This window comes from Argiope bruennichi, chromosome 1, assembly GCF_947563725.1.
Source record: "Argiope bruennichi chromosome 1, qqArgBrue1.1, whole genome shotgun sequence".
Lineage (NCBI taxonomy): Eukaryota > Metazoa > Arthropoda > Arachnida > Araneae > Araneidae > Argiope > Argiope bruennichi.
In genome coordinates, this window is record NC_079151.1 from 64,474,887 (window position 1) to 64,493,354 (window position 18,468).

An 18,468-nucleotide genomic window follows, 5' to 3' on the forward strand; every position below is an offset into this window, starting at 1 on the left:
AAATTTTTACTATAATTTTACTAGGTTTCTATGGGTCAGGGACAGATAGAAGTGGCTACTGAAAACTTGAAATTATGTGCAACAGAAGGGCGATGGCTTTGTTTAAAAAATTTACATTTGGTTACCCACTGGCTACCTACTTTACTCAAAGTATGTATATTCGGAAGAGGGTTTTAAAGAATGCAGTGAATTGCAATGCAGCAATTTCATTTAAAATTGCCTTTATATTTTATGATTGTCTGGCTTGTGTAATTTTTTCTTGAATATGTAAAGTAATGAGAATGGGATTTTAAAATTAAAAAAATAATTTATTATTTAAAAAATAATAAAAATTTTAAAAGAAACCTCTAAAATATTCTTTGTAATATTTTTGTAATAACTTTTTGTAGTTTTTATTAATATGCATTTATATTTTTACTATTATGTATACTTTTTTCATTATATATATATATATATATATATATATACTTTGTAATTTATTAGTTTTTATCAATATACATTTAAATTTTCACTGTTATGAATATTTTTCTCATCAGAGTTATAATGTTAGACCTTCATTTTATGGAATTTAATTTCAAGTTATTACTTTCCAAACTCATTTATTTACTCTAAGAAATTATAAGAGTTTTTAATAATATAATTATATTAATAATATAATTTTTAATTTTATTAATTTTAAAATTATATTCTTATTACTTTGTTTTATTACTGGTATTTTAAGATTTGTCCATGTTTTTATATTTTCAATATTTTTTTAAATAGAGAAATAGGCTGTTTGTAATAATTTTAAAAGATGAATTGTAAATTTTTCCATGAAAGATGATTGAGAATATCCAACATAATATTAATTTTATCAAATACACAAAAATAAAAATTATTTTCCATCAGCTATTATATAAAATTGTACCAAAATACTTTCTGTAGCTTAATGTATTCGTCATTTTTATTTTACATTATATTTTACATAATTTTACCAATCCCATATAATTACTTTTATTACCTGAAAATTCTCCCATGCACAATTTTAATAAAATTCTTATATTTCATATTAATTCAAATTCACATTTGAAATATTGAAATAACTGTGTTTATATGTACTTAAATAGATTTCAAATAAGAAGATTATGAATTCATTTCTTTAAATGCATAGAATTTTCTTTTTATATCTTGTTACATTGTGTCCACCCTCATTATCTTATTTTCAAAATTTTAGGAAATTTCCTACTTAAAACCTTTACCAAATTTCCGTTTGTGGTTGACATCTGAAGTTCATCTCAATTTTTCACCTGTGCTTTTAGAGATGTGTGTTAAAGTTACTTATGAGGTATGAGTTTTGTATATTATATGTTTTCTTTCACAAAATAAAAATAAGTTTTAAGTATGGTCTCTTTCAGCTGCCAAATTACAATCTTTGTTTATGATATACGACTATGATAAAAAAAATTCAGTAATTTATTTATTAATATCTGTTTCCATTCCTATTAAATGAAAGTTTTCTCATTACAATGAATTGGTGTCAATTTTTTTTTTTTTTTTTCTTTTTGATTCCGAAATCTGTTTTAAAATTGATTTCATGAAATCTTTCAGGAGTTATATCGAATGTTCGTTGTTATAATCGCAAATGAAAAATATGAAGTGGAATCCAGATATCCGTTATCAGCCTTTGTGGCACCCAGAAAACAAAATGTGTACATTTATCTCATTGTATAACACCAAATATAAGGCGAATGACAACAAAAAAAAATTGATTAAAATATTGTACACCAATGTCATCACTTTTGCTACGTTACCATTGAGCAATGAAGAGGATGTCTTGGCCTTGAATATAATTAAAAGTCAGGGATACTTATTAAAGCTTGTAAAAGCATATTTTTAGATTTTTTTTTCTTGTGTTAACAACTACAAGCAAAACTGTGAGAAAGTGCATTTTTGTAATGCAAAAGTCGCAATTTACCCCGCATTTTTCCTGTTTGTGTTTTATACATAACTGGGCTCAAGCATCGGACAACAGGTAAATAATCTTGATTAACAGTTTTGTCAATTGATAGATATTCCTGTTGTACATTCCTACAACAATTAAAAGGGATTAGGTATCAGTGTTAGATCACGGTCACCGGCACGATTCACTTAAATTTTGAACTTGTTTGCTGTATCAAAAGTTAGTGTAGATCTTTCCTAATGACGTGTGTTAAAAAAAATTTTCACCTTAAGAAAGTACTTTTTGAATTATTTGGATGTAACATTTATTTTAAAAAAATTATTATTATTATTTTGTCAGAGAAGAAACGGCTTATAACAAATGCAAGTGATTCATCCAAATATTTGATATTTTATCGCATGGGAATATAATACTTCTAAACGTGAAATAATATTCATTAAACACCTAATCTTTGTCTTGATTATGTGTATGTTTTGTAGATATTGCTGTTTTTTTTTTGTAGTTTTCTCTAATTTTCCTAAACTTTTTATGACATTACAAAGCACTCTTACTTTTGATTATTTGAAACATCTTATTTTACCTAAGTTCCTCTACGAAAATAGAATTTCATGTTTTTCTTGCTAATAAAAAAACATTTTGCGTTAAAAAAATTATTTATAAATAATAAGACGATATACAATAATAATTAATATATATGAAAAACATTATAATACAATAGAAAAGCTTGCAAATAATTAATTATATGCCTGTGTTTTCTAAGTGATCAATTTCCAATGTCTTTTGATCATAAAAGTATAACACCAACTTGATAACATTTAAATATTAGTTATTAAACACTATATTACATAACAATGATCTTGAAAAAAAATATTCTAACTACTCTTGTCTCTTAATCTGTGCTTTTAAAGTTGCTCATTTTCGTCGCTTTTTCTAATGTTCTTAATTTTCTTGTGACATTACTAAACACTCCTACTTTTGATTAAGTGTAAGTCACAAAAACATATCTAATATTTCAAACATTTTTGCTATCGCAGTTTCTTTGCAAAAATATAATTTCCGGTTCATATTCTCGCTATAAAAAAATGCGTTAAAAATTATTTATAAATAATAAGATGAAATACAATAATAATTAATGTATATGAAATCATTACAATACATGAGAAAACTTTACAAGCAATTGATTACATGCATCAATTGCTTGTAATTGATTATTAATTTTTAGGGCCTTTTAATCACAAAAGTATAACACTAACTTGATATTATTAAAATATTACTTGTTTAAATATTAATTGTCGAAGAAAATATTTGAACCACTCGTATCTTTTATTTTATATATTTAAAGTTTTTTTTTTCTTTTAATGTAAAAAAAGGCCCCTCCTGGTGTGAAGAGAAATATGCAACGAACCTATGATTCCTGGACTCCATCATTTGTGTCAAAAGGAGGAAGTAATCTTCGTGCCAGAACTCTATTTGTGCTATCTTTCTTTCATGCTGTTCTACAAGAAAGACGATCTTATATTCCACAAGTATGTATTAGGAAAAAATTATTGTTGCTTACTATGGCTAATTACAATAAAGAAATAATTTGCATGTTGCTTGCATTTAATTTGTTTTAGGGTTGGACGAAATTTTATGAGTTCAGCTCTGCAGATTTACGAGTTGCAGCAGAAGTCATTGATAGGATTTTCTTGAATTCTGGTGAATAATTTTTTATTTGAAATGTTCATTTCATATAATCTTTATTGATAAATTGAAGGATTAGTGGAAAATTTTTAAAAATAGTTTTATATGATTTTTTTCTTTTAGTTTTGGTATTTAATTGTTTCTTTTTTGCTATTTATTTTTAACTGTAGATCAGAAAATCCAATGGGAGTATGTGCAAGGACTTTTTGAAACTGCAGTTTATGGAGGGCGAATAGATGTCATATTTGATTCGCGAGTTCTGTCATCATATTTAAAAGAATATTTTGATAACAAAGTAGTGAGTGGAAGTGGAAAAAAACCTTTAGGAGGAAAACTGTCAGTTCCTGCATCTGTAGATTACAAAGTAAGTGAAGAATGCTTATAATAAAAACTAAATACAAATAGAAATTTCAAAGTGTGATTATAGAATAAATTTTATAATCACAGCAAATTAATATAGCTTTTTATAGGTTAAATACTATTCAAAAAAATAACAATAAAAATTATAATTATAGGATTAATTATAATTAATATAATTATAGAATGATTAATTATAATTATAGAATAGAAATAATAATTACAATTCTAATTAATTATTAAAAATATTTTTGAAAAAGAGCAAAAATAATAAAATAATAACTTAATAGCTCTAAATTTATTATTCACCCAAAAATTTATTTTTCATACAACTTTCTAAAAAAAATTATAATTATAACTTTAGATGAAGCAATGATTTCTTCACATGCAGGCTTGCGAAAAGTCTTTTTATAAAATTAAGTCCAGAAAGTCAGTATAGTTCATAAAAATGTATCGATATGAGTAATTATTAGTAAAATTCTTCGCGAAACGTAGAACATTCTGCGAAACATTTCAGTCGATTTCGACATTCAGCGTAAAACACCTACCTAAGAGGAATGCTATTGAAATACCTTTAAACATAGGGTCAATTCAGGCAAATTTTATTTCAGATGCTTTAGAATCGAGCGCTGTTAACTAAAAAAAGGAATCAATTACAGGGGTGAAGTGAAGAGGTGGCTGCGATAGTCACCTACTTCCAGAGTTTTTCCCGAATCCACATTTTGTGTCATCAGTCTGCAGAATTTGAAGGCATAACCGAATTGATATTTTATTCTGTGTGTCGACGACACTTAGTTAAATATGATTGCTGTGTTAAAAAAATAGTAAAATTTTATTTATGTAGTTGGAATTCTTATAACGTTTGCTGACATAAATACTGACAGTGGTTGAAATAGTTTAGTTACTGAAAGAAAAGTTTGTTCCTCTTCGAAATCAGTAAAACTATGTTTTTTTTTTCACTTAAAAATATCGGTTTTGCTTCATGTGAATGTAATTTTCGCCAAAATCGATCTTTTATTAATAAATTTAAAAGTGGGTTATTTTTGGATTAAAGAGCAGATAGTTAATATTAAAGTTTTAAATATACATTAGTTTTCTATGGTCGACGCAGATCAGATTTTATAATCAATGCATTATATGACAGTGATTATGATACTAAAAATAAATAATTAATTGAAAATCAAATGTGTGAAAATTAGTTATCTAATGAAGAAAAAAAAATTCCGGCTGAAAAATAATTATCCTAATTTTTTTAAATTTTTTTTAAATCTGGGAAATATTTGTTTAATGTTTTTAATGTCAGAAAACAAAAATATATTCTGTAAATATTAAATAAAGTCTTCGATATTATTTTTCTCAAATTATTAAAAATTACTTTGGTATTCAAGTGATATTTGGCCAAATGGAATGTTTAAATTCAAATTCATAGTTCGAATCTTTTCTCTAGTCTAAACTAAACTAAAAATCTTATTCTTTTTTAAATTGTTTTCATTATTTAAATACATCCTCAAATTGTGTCTTAGTGATATGGAAAGAAAATTCAGAATTTTATTAACTCGAAAGATCATACAAGCTTTATAGCAACAAAAATGTAAAGATTAAAAATCCTTTTTTTTTTTTTTTTTTTTTTTTGTCAAATTCCATTTCCCTCTCCCCCTCCATCTTTCCATTGTTTGCCTTCAGTTTTCTTGTTATCACCTGCGATCTTTAATAGTTAGAATTTGATTCTACCAAATCAGTAAAGCAATCGAAATGAAAAAAAATTCAAACTTATGGCAATAATAATTCTTGTTATACTTATGTTTAGTGCTTGTCCAAATATTTTATCCTGCTTGTTGTGCTCTAGTGTGCTGCATAATTTCTGAAATTTCTTTGCAGTTTGAGTAAGTTCTATCCTTGTATTAAAGTTAGTTGTTTTGAAACAAATTCATAAAACAATTTTGTAAAGATCATTTTAAAATTAACTTTCTTTGTGAAATGTGAAAAAAAAATCTATTTCTGTTAAAAACTTCTGTTTAAAATTAAGCAGAACAAATAATTAAAGTGAAATAAATAAAATGTCATTTATAAATAAGGAAGAGTACATCTTACATACTCTATCACATTTTCGGTAAATTTATAATCTGAATTACACTCTATTGCATTTCAGTAAATTATGAAACATTTTTTCAAGTAAAATACAATTTCAGTTTATTATATCGTACATTGCTGTTAAAAATTAAGGGCAACGATGATAAGGGAATGTGCCCTTATCATTGTTCTAATCATCGATTCTCTTTTTATTTTTATTAAGTGGAATCGCAAAATTCTTTAGAATAAACAACTGATAACAATCAAAAAAAAAAAAAAGATGAGATAAAAATCGTCGTTAACAGCAATCAGTAATTTTGGTTTTGTTTTATTTTGGAAATCTGCTTTCATCGCCTTATTTTTATTTGTCTCACGCTTTTAACGTAATTTGAAATTTTAATTTATATTATTATTATATTAATAAGATAAAAAAAAACTTTTTGCATATATATTTCAAAACTGAGTTTAAAATTAGTTCCAATAAATGTATTATTTAAATATAATTTAAAATTAGTGATACGATTTTTAGTCCTGTAAAATCTGGAGTGGTGTGTTTTTTCCTTTCGGAATTTTTTTTACAAAATACGTTTGCGTGCGCTGAAGTAAGTTTTTGATATCAGAAGCAGAAAAGAACTGCACAAAAGTGGCTTTTTCACATTTGATGTGAGCTTTAACATTATGATGAATGTTTTATATTATCAGATGCTTCTCACTACTTGGTAAATAATTTTTTAATCACTATAGTTGCTAAGTTCAGTCACTATAGTTGTTGAAGATGCCCTGTAATAGTCTCTTGAAATTATAATATGCACCAGAATATTTTTTTACTTAAATTTTTTCTGCATGTTTTTTTTTTTTTTTTTTTTTTTTTTTGAAAATCGCGATCTTGTTTATCTACCAAATGTACGGCGCAGCGTAGTTAAACATGGTTTTTGCGCCAATAAAACCCAATCAACCATCTAGAGAACCGTAATTTTTCTGGTATTAGTAGAGTAACTACTTACACTTTCTCAAATAAGATTTATAAAAATAAATATTTATCTCGGTAATGACGATGCATTTTAATCATAGAAAATTGCATGTTGACCAAAGATTTTTTTTTTTTTTTTACTGTATTGAAGAAAGAAATGCTCTTTATGGAAACATTATAAATAATGATATTCTCTTAAAAATTTTGTCTCTGTATATTGAATACATTGAGATAAAATGCGCATATAAATATTTCATGAAAATCGTGACAAGATAATAAGAAAGTTTAATATGATTAGAACAAGTTTTTCTAGCTATTCCATGTTTAAACACTTTTCTTAATTTTTTTTTTTTCATTTATTTACTTATGTGTTTAGTGAATTTGTATCAAAGAGAAATAAATGTCCATCTGAATTAGTAAAATCGATGGCAGAATCTCATTCAAAAAAACTTTCCTAAGGAAAGAATGTTTACCTGTTGAATTACAAATGCTTCTAAAATTCAGCGAAAAAAAAATTAAATCTTGCAGATATTTCAAAAATAATATTAAAATTATAAAATATTCAACCTGCAATATTCAAATTGTTCACATGATTTCAATATTAGAATATTATGAATAATAATTTAGTGCATTAAAGTTGGTTTTTAATGGGATTCAAAAGACTATAGATGATGAATATTTTCATTGATTGATGTTGCTCATTTTTTTAAAAGAAATAATGATATAATAGTGAAAAGAATAATGAAATAATTGACATTTGCAATGTTGTTAATAAATTATCACAACTGAAGTTCCGCAGAGTAAACTGTAGACCGAAATTTGTTTGAAGTAAAAAGTAAGATCTATTATAGCCCATGAAAATAAATTGCATATGGATAGAATTTTTAATTTTATTCTCAATCATAGCTTTTTTTAAAATTTATTTTCACGTTATTAATTTTTCCGAATAATTGTCAGACTTTTCGTACCTCTACTCTCTGATTACTTTCTAAATTTTTGGATCTACATTCTTCCAATTTTCAATTATAAACAAAATCTATCAAAAAAGTTATTTTACATCACAGTAGAGAACGGTTATAAATTAGGCGCTGTGAATATATATTTATATATTTAAGTCGCCATTTTTATTATTCCCTTTTTCTTCTACCCTCTCCCCCCCCCAAAAAAAGTAGTATTCACCATGTCCCTGATAAAGATGCCAACTGGGTATGAAAGGAAGAATTATAGGAGCACGGATAACCCAAATCAAAGCATCTTGAATCCTCTATATGCCTAATTGTATCATCTTCAGGCTGTAGCAGAAGCTTCAAAATGTTAGTAATGTTACTCGACGATCAATATCAAGTCTTTCAAGAGAGTATCTGTTTTAAAAGATCAATATTTGGCAACAAGTCAGTGTAAAAGTCGAAGGGGGGGGGCTTCCAAACTTCAAAAATCAGATTTATTTTTATTATAACTTGAATTTCTTCTCTATATAAACAGTTTTTAAATAACAAATTTTATGGCAAATTAAATCAACAAAACTATTTAATTTTGGGTCACCTTCAAAAAAGTGTCTCGCGTATAACAAAATTAAATTTAACACAAAATTTTTCCAAAACTGCCGTTTTCTGAGAACAATCAATCAACTGAAAAACTAATGAACCGCATTGATCTGCTATCGAATTTTAGCACATGAAAAAAAAAAAAAAATCTTAGTAATAATGTTTTGAAATTTAAACTCTACTTTATTTTGATTTGAATATGTTCCGATTGCATAATTCTTGTAAATGAAATGAAAGCGCAAAGTTAAATTATCCTAAATAAAATGCCTTCAAAAAATCGCTTGCTTCTTAAAAAAGTTCCTAGACTGTCTCTTAATCTTCCTATTTGGTAATCTCTCATCTTTGGTAGATCGCAACGCTATTACTTTTCAATCACGAATTACGATTAAACGGTCAAGTGTCTATAATTTGAAATCATTTTTTGAGAAATTTCAATGGATTTGAAGGAAATTTCTCTTAAGTGCAGAAACCAGTTAATGCATATAAAATAACAGAATGAATTTCTATTTTGTAATTAAAAAGCAACTACGGGCCAGTGATGAATATTTTGGACTGAGCACCTGAACTCTGTGATCCTACATCTCCGAGACCTATAGTTGTTTTATTTAGACATAATTAAAAAGATTTCTTTAAGCCTGGATATTATTTGTTTTCTTTTTGTCAGTAAGGGAATTATTATTTAGTTGCATAATGTAACTCACTCATTCATCCTTTCGCTTAATATTCATACAAACACAAAATAATGATATTACTAAAGGGTGGGAGAGAAAATACCTATTTTTCCCTTTCAGCTGGTCAATCTTCACAAGTTTGTAAATAATTGATGATTATTCTCAAAATCATAAACTGTGCCTTATAGTAAATTTGTAAAAATATTAAAATTGTCACAAAAATGTGTGAAATCTAATAAAAATTGCTAACTTATGATTGATTTTGGATTATTTGAAGTTGGTATTTCTTCTCTAGAAAGGAAATAATTTTTTTGAAATTTTTGTTTTAAAAGTAATGAAAAAAAATGTGAAAAAGTTTTTTAAATTATTAAAACTCATATTTGAGGGACTTTTTTTTTTAACTTACTGAAGAAAATATGCAATGATTTTGGTATAGATTTAGTAATTCTATAGTAAAGTTCGCCATTAAAATCTAATAAATACTTTATTATCTTATTAAAGAAATCTTATAAATTGTCATTTAAATGCTGAAATTTTAAAGAATAGATTTAATTGTTGTTGTTTTTTAATTTAATTCAACAGGAACATTTACAAGCAATACGTAGTTTACCAGATTCAGATGGACCATCCCTTTTTGGATTGCCAGAAAATATCGAGAGATCTGCTCAGTGCACTTCCAGTCGTAAAATGATTGACCAGTTGAAACGTCTGTTAAGACCAATTGAAATAGCAGATAAATTCGATGTGCATCGGTGGAATGTTGAACTATCACCAATTCTTGTACTTTGGAAAAAATTGAATCAGGTAGATTGCTGACAAATTCGTATTTCCATAATCCCTCTCTGTAATTTTATTTTCTTACGCTGATTTTTTTTTTTTTTTCAATTCTAGGGATCAAACATTATTCATTTGCAACTAACAGCACCTCAGTTTCATCAAATGGCTGAAGAACCCCCTATACTTTCTTTTATTCGACTAGAATATTACTCAGGAGTGAGACTTGTTCAAAGTGTTCACGCATCTTTGGCATCTATAAGTAAGGTTATCAGGGGAGCCATTCTTTTGACTGACGAAATACATGCACTAGCTACTTCACTTCTGAAGCACGAAGTAAGTTTTTCTTCTTTTTTAATTTCTTGATCAGTATATTCGACTATATGAAGAAGGAGGATATATGTAGCATAACTGACAACTAATACAAACTTCCAATACTTTGAAAAAATTATGACCTCTAACAAAAAAATACTGAAAGCAAGAAAGCGATTTTTTGATTATAGATTAGTTATAAGAGCAGTTGTTGATAGTTGTATTCTATTATTATTATTTATGTTCAGAGAATATATATTTATAAAAAAATATGAGTTCCATATATTTATTAGAATGGTAAGGGTTTAGAAAACTGTCTTTAAGATATTGTATAGTAATAATAGAAACAAAGATATTTTAGCCTTAAAAAAAAAACCATCGGGAGTAGTTTCCTGGAAACTTTTTCGCATAATCTCTAATAAAGGTGTTATCTTCCTCTTCGCATAAAATTGTGAGCATGAGCAAGGTTTTGGACGCAACAAGTGCTTAGATTTTTATTTTGATGCATGAGAGTTGTGTGATTCGCAACGTAAAATAAAAAAACTCTTTCTTATGTATTATTCTGTATGCCATTGATGAGCAATAGTAACGAAAGATCGATCTTGCCGTAAATGTAGCATTTATATTGAATCTAGCTTGCGACCTTTGGCGATAGATCACTAACATGAGGTTAATAAAACAAATACGAGAAAATCAAATATGTGTTTTGAGCACCTTTCTTCTGACCGATTGGAAATTTGATATAGAACTACAATTGTAATGCCAAATTTCATTTATTTATGTCACTGCATTTTTAAATTATCGTGTTTACATCTCAAGTACAAAAGCGACAGATGCCCAAACCTTTTTTCCAAATTAAACACGCATTTACATTTTAGATTCTAAGTTACCCAATTCTATAAATCTAGCTTTTTACGTTTCATAGATATCAAGTTCATATTACGTTTTATAGATATCTAGTATTTGGGCAGACAGATTTTCTCTGCACGCATTTCGATCAAAATTGGATAGAAATCTATAAATTTGATGTAAAGACCATACACCGAATTTTATGCTTCTACTTCAAAGCGCCTGTTAGTTAGTATGGTCACAGCTAAATTTCAAAAATAATTTATTTTTTTTTTCTTGGGTCTATAGCAAGGAGATTCATTGAAATCTCGAATTCCATTTTTTTTACTATATTTCTCTGCATATTTCAGATATAATAAAGTTAAAAAAAAAAGTGAATCTTATTTTTTACATGTTCAAAAACTTTTCAGACAATTTTTATTATAAATATTTCGCATTATAATGAATTTTATCAGAGATAAAATTCAAAAGAAATATCACTTGGTAATAATTGTTTCAAAAGTTATAATTTAAATTGATTTGTTAAACAAATATTTTTAGTTGAATCAAAATGTTAAAATTATGTTATTTATTGAGTTTTTCTTTTATTTTGAGATTTTAAGAATTTTTATATCTTTTAGCAAAAGATATCATGAATATATAATTACATTATTTATGTTCAAGTTTTGCTAAATTTACTCAGTGAAATATCCATTTGCTCTTTCAGACACCAAGTCTTTGGCAAAAGAAATGGGAAGGCCCTGAAGATCCATTGTCTTATCTTCGAGGAGCTATGCGCCGTGCTCTGGCCATTCAAATGTGGTTGCCAAAAGCAGAGTCAGGAGACCTTTTAGAAGAAAATCTTGATCTATCTCACCTTTTTCATCCTGATACTTTCCTAAATGCTCTGAGGCAACAAACTGCAAGGCAAATAAAACTACTCATTTGAAATAATTAGTCATTTACTATTTGATAAAATCTCCCAATGGACTGAATTTATTATTGCAAACAGAAATTATGGCATTATATTTATCATATGAAACTGGATGCATTTTTCACCAAACGAAATTAAATGCTGCTAGATTAAAGTTGTTTGTATATAAACCTTTCAATCTCCAAAAAAAATAAATGGATTATAATAAAATTATTTTAAATATTTTAATAATGTTTCAGATTTACATTATTATCAAAATCATTCTTAAGTACAACTGAATGTTGCTAACTTAATTTTTTTCTATAGCCTTCTTTGAATTTCTTGTTATTGAAATATCATCTGTAATTCTACTTTGTTTTTGGTTAATTTGAAGTCAAACTAAAATTTGTAAAGTCCTATAATTTATATCTGTTGTCATACCTTTTCCTTAAATAATACAAAGCCAACAGTTTGAATATGGTATAAGTGGATCAGGATTTTTTTTATCAGCTTTTGATACAAAATATTCAGTTTACATTAAAACAAATTAAGAAAGTTAAATGAGCAAAAGTTCCATACAAATTTGCAAGTTATTCTTATTTCTAAAATATTTTCGTCAACAGTCTCCAATCAAACTATTTCTTCAGTTTTTAACAAATTTGAACATCTAAGATATGAATTATATTGTATATTTTGATGCTTTATAGTAACATTGCTAATGTAATAGTCATTTTTAAAATTATTACTTTATTTATTATAATAAGTTACTGTTTGTTTATTAATTATATATTAAAACTGAAATATTAAAAATAAATCTTTACCATCATTTCGATCTTAAAAATTCTTTGGGCTCTTGTATTCCTTCTCAATTTCAGACAAGTTTCTCCAAATTTTCGGATAACTGAATTTTTACTGTAGTTTTGTCAACGTACAAATAATCTTCATTGTAGAATATCATTCAGAAAAAAGCTTCATAAAATCACTTCTTAACTAAAACTTTACATGTTAATTTTTTTTTTTATTTCCATTTCAGAGAATGCCACGAGTCAATGGATAACTTAAAATTTGTATGTACTTGGAAGGGTAAGATTCCTCAGGCAAAATTAAGCATAACAATAACAGGAATATATTTAGAAGGATGTCTCTTCAACGGACAACAACTTTCTGACTGTCACCATGACTCACCAGTAGTGTCACTTGTCCCAGCTTTTACTGCTGCTTGGATACCAAAGGTAATTCCTTATCACTTAAACATTTCTGGAAAAATTTAAGCCTTATTTTAGAATGCTAATTAATTTTATTATTCATTTTTTAAAAACCTTTAACTGATTTATTGCGACAATTTTATTATTAAACATTATGACCAAGAAATATTTTTATATAGGTTTAGAAATTTCTTAATATACGTTGCTTAAAATATGCTGCAGTATCTAAAATCATTTTCTCATACAATTTTATTTTCAATTTCTTCCATTATGACTGAAGCAATATTTGATAATTTTACCACAGTTCTTTTTCTTAACAAGGCCTGAAGCTTCATTCTGTTTTCCAACAACCAAATATTTGATAAATTGTCTTTTAAAAATTACTAATAAATTCAAATTTTAACTTAAGACTAAAATAAATATAAAAGGAAAACATTTTTACAAATAAAATTTCACGAAGGTTTCCTTTCTTATATGTATTCTGTAAAAAGTTTGTCTACACCTTTTTAAATTGTTTTTGATCTCAGAAAATTCATTAAAGGAAAGGTACCTGTTTATGTAAAATGTGCTTAATGTGACAAAATAAATATACCGCAACAGGAAAAGATGAACTTAATAAAGAATTGAGTCCAACACAAAGAAAGGAAATAAACTGAATAATAAAAGGAATAAATTTATACAAAATGTGTTAAAAATAATAAAATATTACAGGATTATTACATAAAAAATTAATTGACCTCATGAATGATAAAATGCAATTGAAATTTCCAATTCCACATAAATGTGGCATGTCTGGAATGTCTTTCTATTTGATTCTTAAGATACACAAGTCATTTTTTTAAATACCTTTTAGCTTAATCCTAATGGCACATTTACCTGTAAATTCATTTAAAAGGAAACCATTTTTATCAATTATTTACTGGTAAGCAGAAAATATTAACTTGATGTACAAATTATTCATATATTTCCATATCACTAACTTTTGTAGTTATATATTTGAAAATTTTCTACTATTTTTATTATTATTTTGTTTTTAATATTTTCCTAGGATTCCCCATCACCTTACAGAGAAGATGAAGTAATATTTCTTCCAGTTTATTTCACTTCAGACAGAGAGCAGATTGTGACCTGTATCCAATTACCTTGTGGTGAAAATCATGAACACTGGGTGCAGACAGGAGCTGCCTTATTCCTTAAGAATAGTTAAGGTTATTGCAAATATAATTTATATGTGTACTAGTCATTTCACACATTATAAAATAAAGCATATATTTTATTAAAATAGTTTTTGGTTTTCTTTTATTTGAATAAAAGCTAGACAATTTTAAAGAAAAGATATATATATATTACAATATATATTAGATTAACATAGAAGTATAAGCATTTGACAAACAATGGAAATAATACAATAATTTCCAGTAGAATGATGACTGTAATGAAAAGCTACTAACATTTTAAGATAAATCTTTACTTTTATATAATCAGCTTTGATCTTTCATAAGTTCAGAAAATTAAAAGAAATCATTTTAAGTTAAAACAGAGGAATTCAGCTATAAAAATAAAGGTCCATTTAGAGGAAAGTTATAAAGTCTTTACAAAATAGAGCAGCTTCTAAAACAGTAAATCCTCAATAATATTCAGTATTGTAAGCATTGATATATATTACCCTTATGTGTGTATATACATTATATATATATTGTGTAACAAGCTGAATTATTTTCTAATAAATCTATACCACACAACACCAATCAATATGGCAATTTCTAAAAGAATAATAACGATTAAAATCAACTTATTTGTCATTACTCTTCTATACATGGAACGTAATATTTTTCTGCTCTTTGTTAGATTAGAATCCGTATCAACAAGTCTTTCTTTAGTCCTAATTAAAGCTTCCCTCTGTGTTCCCAATTCATCAACTACTGCAATGCCAACCTGATCAGTTTCAGCAGCAATTTGCTGAGTTCTATTCACAGATTCTGTAGTGCGATTAATAGTCTCATTTATCTGCAACAATCTTCCACGGTTGCCAGAGACACTGCTAGAAAAAGGAGAATTACTAGGCTGACTTGGTGTTCCTAATAGCTGATTCCGACTAGATGCAGCAAGATTGCTTTCACTCTGTGCCATTTTCTTCTTCAAAAGACTCAGATCTTGACGATAGCCTTTCAAACGATTATTCATTTGCATACGAAAAGGATAAGGTGCCAATTTCATTTCCATTTCTAAATCTTCAATGAGTCGTTGTGCATCATCCAATTCTCTTTGGATATCTCGAGCTAAATTCTTTCTTGTCTGTCCGGATGATCTAGATAGCTGTTCATCTATTTTTCCAGCTATCCTACCTCTTAGAGAAATAAAGTCATCTTCCAAGCTTTCAAAATTTTCCGAAGACATCTTGCTAGAATTTTAAAAAAGTAATGATCACTATTTAATTAATATAATTTATAATATTAAACTTATTATTTTTTATAAAATAAATATTTATTCTTAATATATATACACTGAAGAACAAACAATGTCAAAAATGTTACATTTATTTAAGAGTTTTCATATTTCAAGGTATTTCTGCTAAACATTTTGCTGCTCTATATCTACTAGGCTATGCCAAAACTAATTTGACAAATTTTCAGGTTGGATAAAGAAAAGCAAAAGAAAAACTTTTCATTAATAAATGCATAGTTGCAAGTGTTAATAGGTAAGATGATGTTAAAAATCTTTTAAGGATTGATATGCAAGATTTTTTTTTTTTTTAATACATGGCACTAATAACTTCAAATAAATCCATATGTTGATAAAAAAAAATTGTATATAAATATTGTATCATTCAAAGCAAGGAATTAGTAAATTCAAATGGATCAGTCTATTGGTCCAGAGGAGATGGATATACATTTGCTTAGACTAGACTCTTAGCCAATATAGAAGTTATTGCCTAACAGTCGCTGGTATTTTCTGTTGCCTTCTCTTTTAAATAAAGTTTTGTTTTCATGCATTACTCAAGATCTATTTTAGTACTGCATAAAACTGCTAATAAAATAATAAGTAAACGAAACAAAATATGATTTTTTTAACTATCTGATTTAATTCTTTAAGAATGGAATCAACTAAAAATAAAAGTAAGCAAAAGAAGAAAAAAAATTATAACAATAATTACCAAAAAATAACTATCAAACATAAATTACAACATTTTAGTTCCTCCTTCATGTTTTTATAATATTAAAAGAGAAAATAAGCATATTAACATATTGCAATTCAAAGCTGTAATGTACAAAATACCCCCTGTAACTGAAAATATCTAGTTTTGTCCAAGACAGTAAAAAATAAAAACTTTTACATAACATACTGTTTATAAATGTATTTAGAAGAACAAAATGATCAATGTGATATTACAGAATAAATGATTATTTTTATTCAAAAACAAGAATGTTTAGTTCATTTTAAATATAATAAAAAGAAATTCAATTTAATTATAAAAAGCTCATTAATTATTAGGGAAAAAAAGTTAATTGATTATTAAATTTTTGCAGAAATTCCATTTTAACAGATATCATTACAAATGATTGAGTCGAGAAACATTATCTTAGATTGTAAGCTGATAAAACTAAGACATACTTTTAGTCAACATGTAAACTTCTAAGATTACATGTCTTGCATTTAAATACAGAAATTTCCTTTATATATATATTTCTACAACCTAGTAATTCGAAATTAATATACTAGTAAAATATTTTTCTTTCTAAAGAGAAATACTTCTCTGCTCAATTATAAGAAAGTTTTTCTAATTTATTGCTGACAGCCATAAAGTTTTTGAAATGCGTATGTGTGCACCTGTACACACAGGAAAAGTATTTCCTATTTTATTACAAACTTTGAAATTAAATAGAGATACTATACGGAAAACACAGAATCTGAAAGGAATTTTTAATTGAAAAGCACTAGCTAAATGGTATGTAAAATTCAAGCACTAGTTAAATGGTATGTTCAGAGTTTATAAATATATAATCAGCATTCTTACTAAAAATTCAAATTAAGTATTATAATATTTATTGATTTAATATCAATATTTAGTAATTTTTTTTTTAGTTTACTGAATATTTTTTCCCTATATGAAATAGTAATACTGTCCATTCAGACAATGCAAATGCTTTACAGAATTAATGTGTTTCAATAGTTTTAATATTGTCAAATGTTTTAAATATTTTAAAATATGTCTTGTTTAGATCTCACAAGGCTTATATTTCAACAAGATAAAGAAGGTTACTTTCATAGATTAAAAACCATAAATTCCCACAACAATGTTTTGATTAGCAGAAAAAAAAAAAGTTACGAGAATAATTTGCACTGAAAAATCACATTTAAAATATTAATTTCTGCTTTAGGATTTAATTTAATTAATATAACTATCTGTATTTAGTTCAGACTATTCTTCTACATAATTGCAATTCTATAAAATGTGTGGTAGGAACTATGGTCTATTTGATGCATTAAAAAAACTTTAAAATATATCAGAAATCATTAATAAAATACTGGCTCGGATAAATTTATACAAAACACCATCTCTAAAAACTATGAATTGTTTATCTTCTGATATCATGTTTTCAACACGCAGCGAATGAATGAGAACTAACTAATGGAATTTTTTTAAAAAATCCCTTTTTATAATGCAGAGTTGTTTTCAGAATAAAGTAAAGTTTGCATTTTCACTGTTAAATAAGCGGAAAACTATCTGCTGATGAAGACAAAGTTTAAGCCCAAAAGCGGTTAAAGAATAAAATTAATGTCATATAATAAAAATTATAAAGTATGTAACTTACATTTGATCCTGAAATCTTAATATTGCATTAAAAATTCTCAAAAACCAAAACTATGAGTTCTGAATTAATTTGACATTACACCCAAATAAGCAAAATAAACAAATAATAGAGTGAAACTTCGTTGCAAAAGCATATGACTGAGATACAAACAGTTAAAAAAACGATTAACCGAAATAATTTGGCATATTATTATTACATGTTTAAAATCACGTCTTGAAAATTATTTTCTTTGTTAATTTAATCAAAACAATCAATAGTCGCTATAGAAACACATGTCATAGTTCTTAGAGCAAAACAATTTTGAGTTCTGGAAAAAAGAAGCAGAGGCAATTGATAAACATGCCGCCCATCCAGCACAATGACTATAACGATTGGAAGTGAGAATTTA

The 18,468-nt window shown here is 26.4% G+C and overlaps 2 protein-coding genes across 2 annotated transcripts in view; one reads left to right on the forward strand and one right to left on the reverse strand.

Moving 5' to 3' along the window:
* The window catches only part of LOC129985220 (cytoplasmic dynein 2 heavy chain 1-like), a 123,500-nt gene extending 108,950 nt beyond the window's left edge, over positions 1–14,550 (forward strand). The window contains exons 65-74 of the mRNA XM_056095199.1: positions 25–150; positions 1,214–1,324; positions 3,310–3,465; positions 3,556–3,637; positions 3,793–3,986; positions 9,817–10,038; positions 10,126–10,344; positions 11,876–12,075; positions 13,095–13,293; positions 14,315–14,550. Of these exons, the coding sequence (XP_055951174.1) occupies positions 25–150; positions 1,214–1,324; positions 3,310–3,465; positions 3,556–3,637; positions 3,793–3,986; positions 9,817–10,038; positions 10,126–10,344; positions 11,876–12,075; positions 13,095–13,293; positions 14,315–14,473 (1,668 nt within the window). The 3' untranslated portion in view covers positions 14,474–14,550. The remainder of the gene's footprint in view (positions 1–24; positions 151–1,213; positions 1,325–3,309; positions 3,466–3,555; positions 3,638–3,792; positions 3,987–9,816; positions 10,039–10,125; positions 10,345–11,875; positions 12,076–13,094; positions 13,294–14,314) is intronic.
* Positions 13,920–18,233, reverse strand: LOC129985298 (vesicle transport through interaction with t-SNAREs homolog 1B-like). The gene is made up of 2 exons (XM_056095311.1): positions 18,081–18,233; positions 13,920–15,667 (listed from the first exon to the last, which is right to left on the reverse strand). The coding sequence occupies exon 2, from the start codon at positions 15,661–15,663 to the stop codon at positions 14,980–14,982; it is 684 nt and encodes a 227-aa protein (XP_055951286.1). The 5' UTR covers positions 15,664–15,667; positions 18,081–18,233; the 3' UTR covers positions 13,920–14,979.
* Between the last annotated feature and the right edge of the window lie 235 nt (positions 18,234–18,468).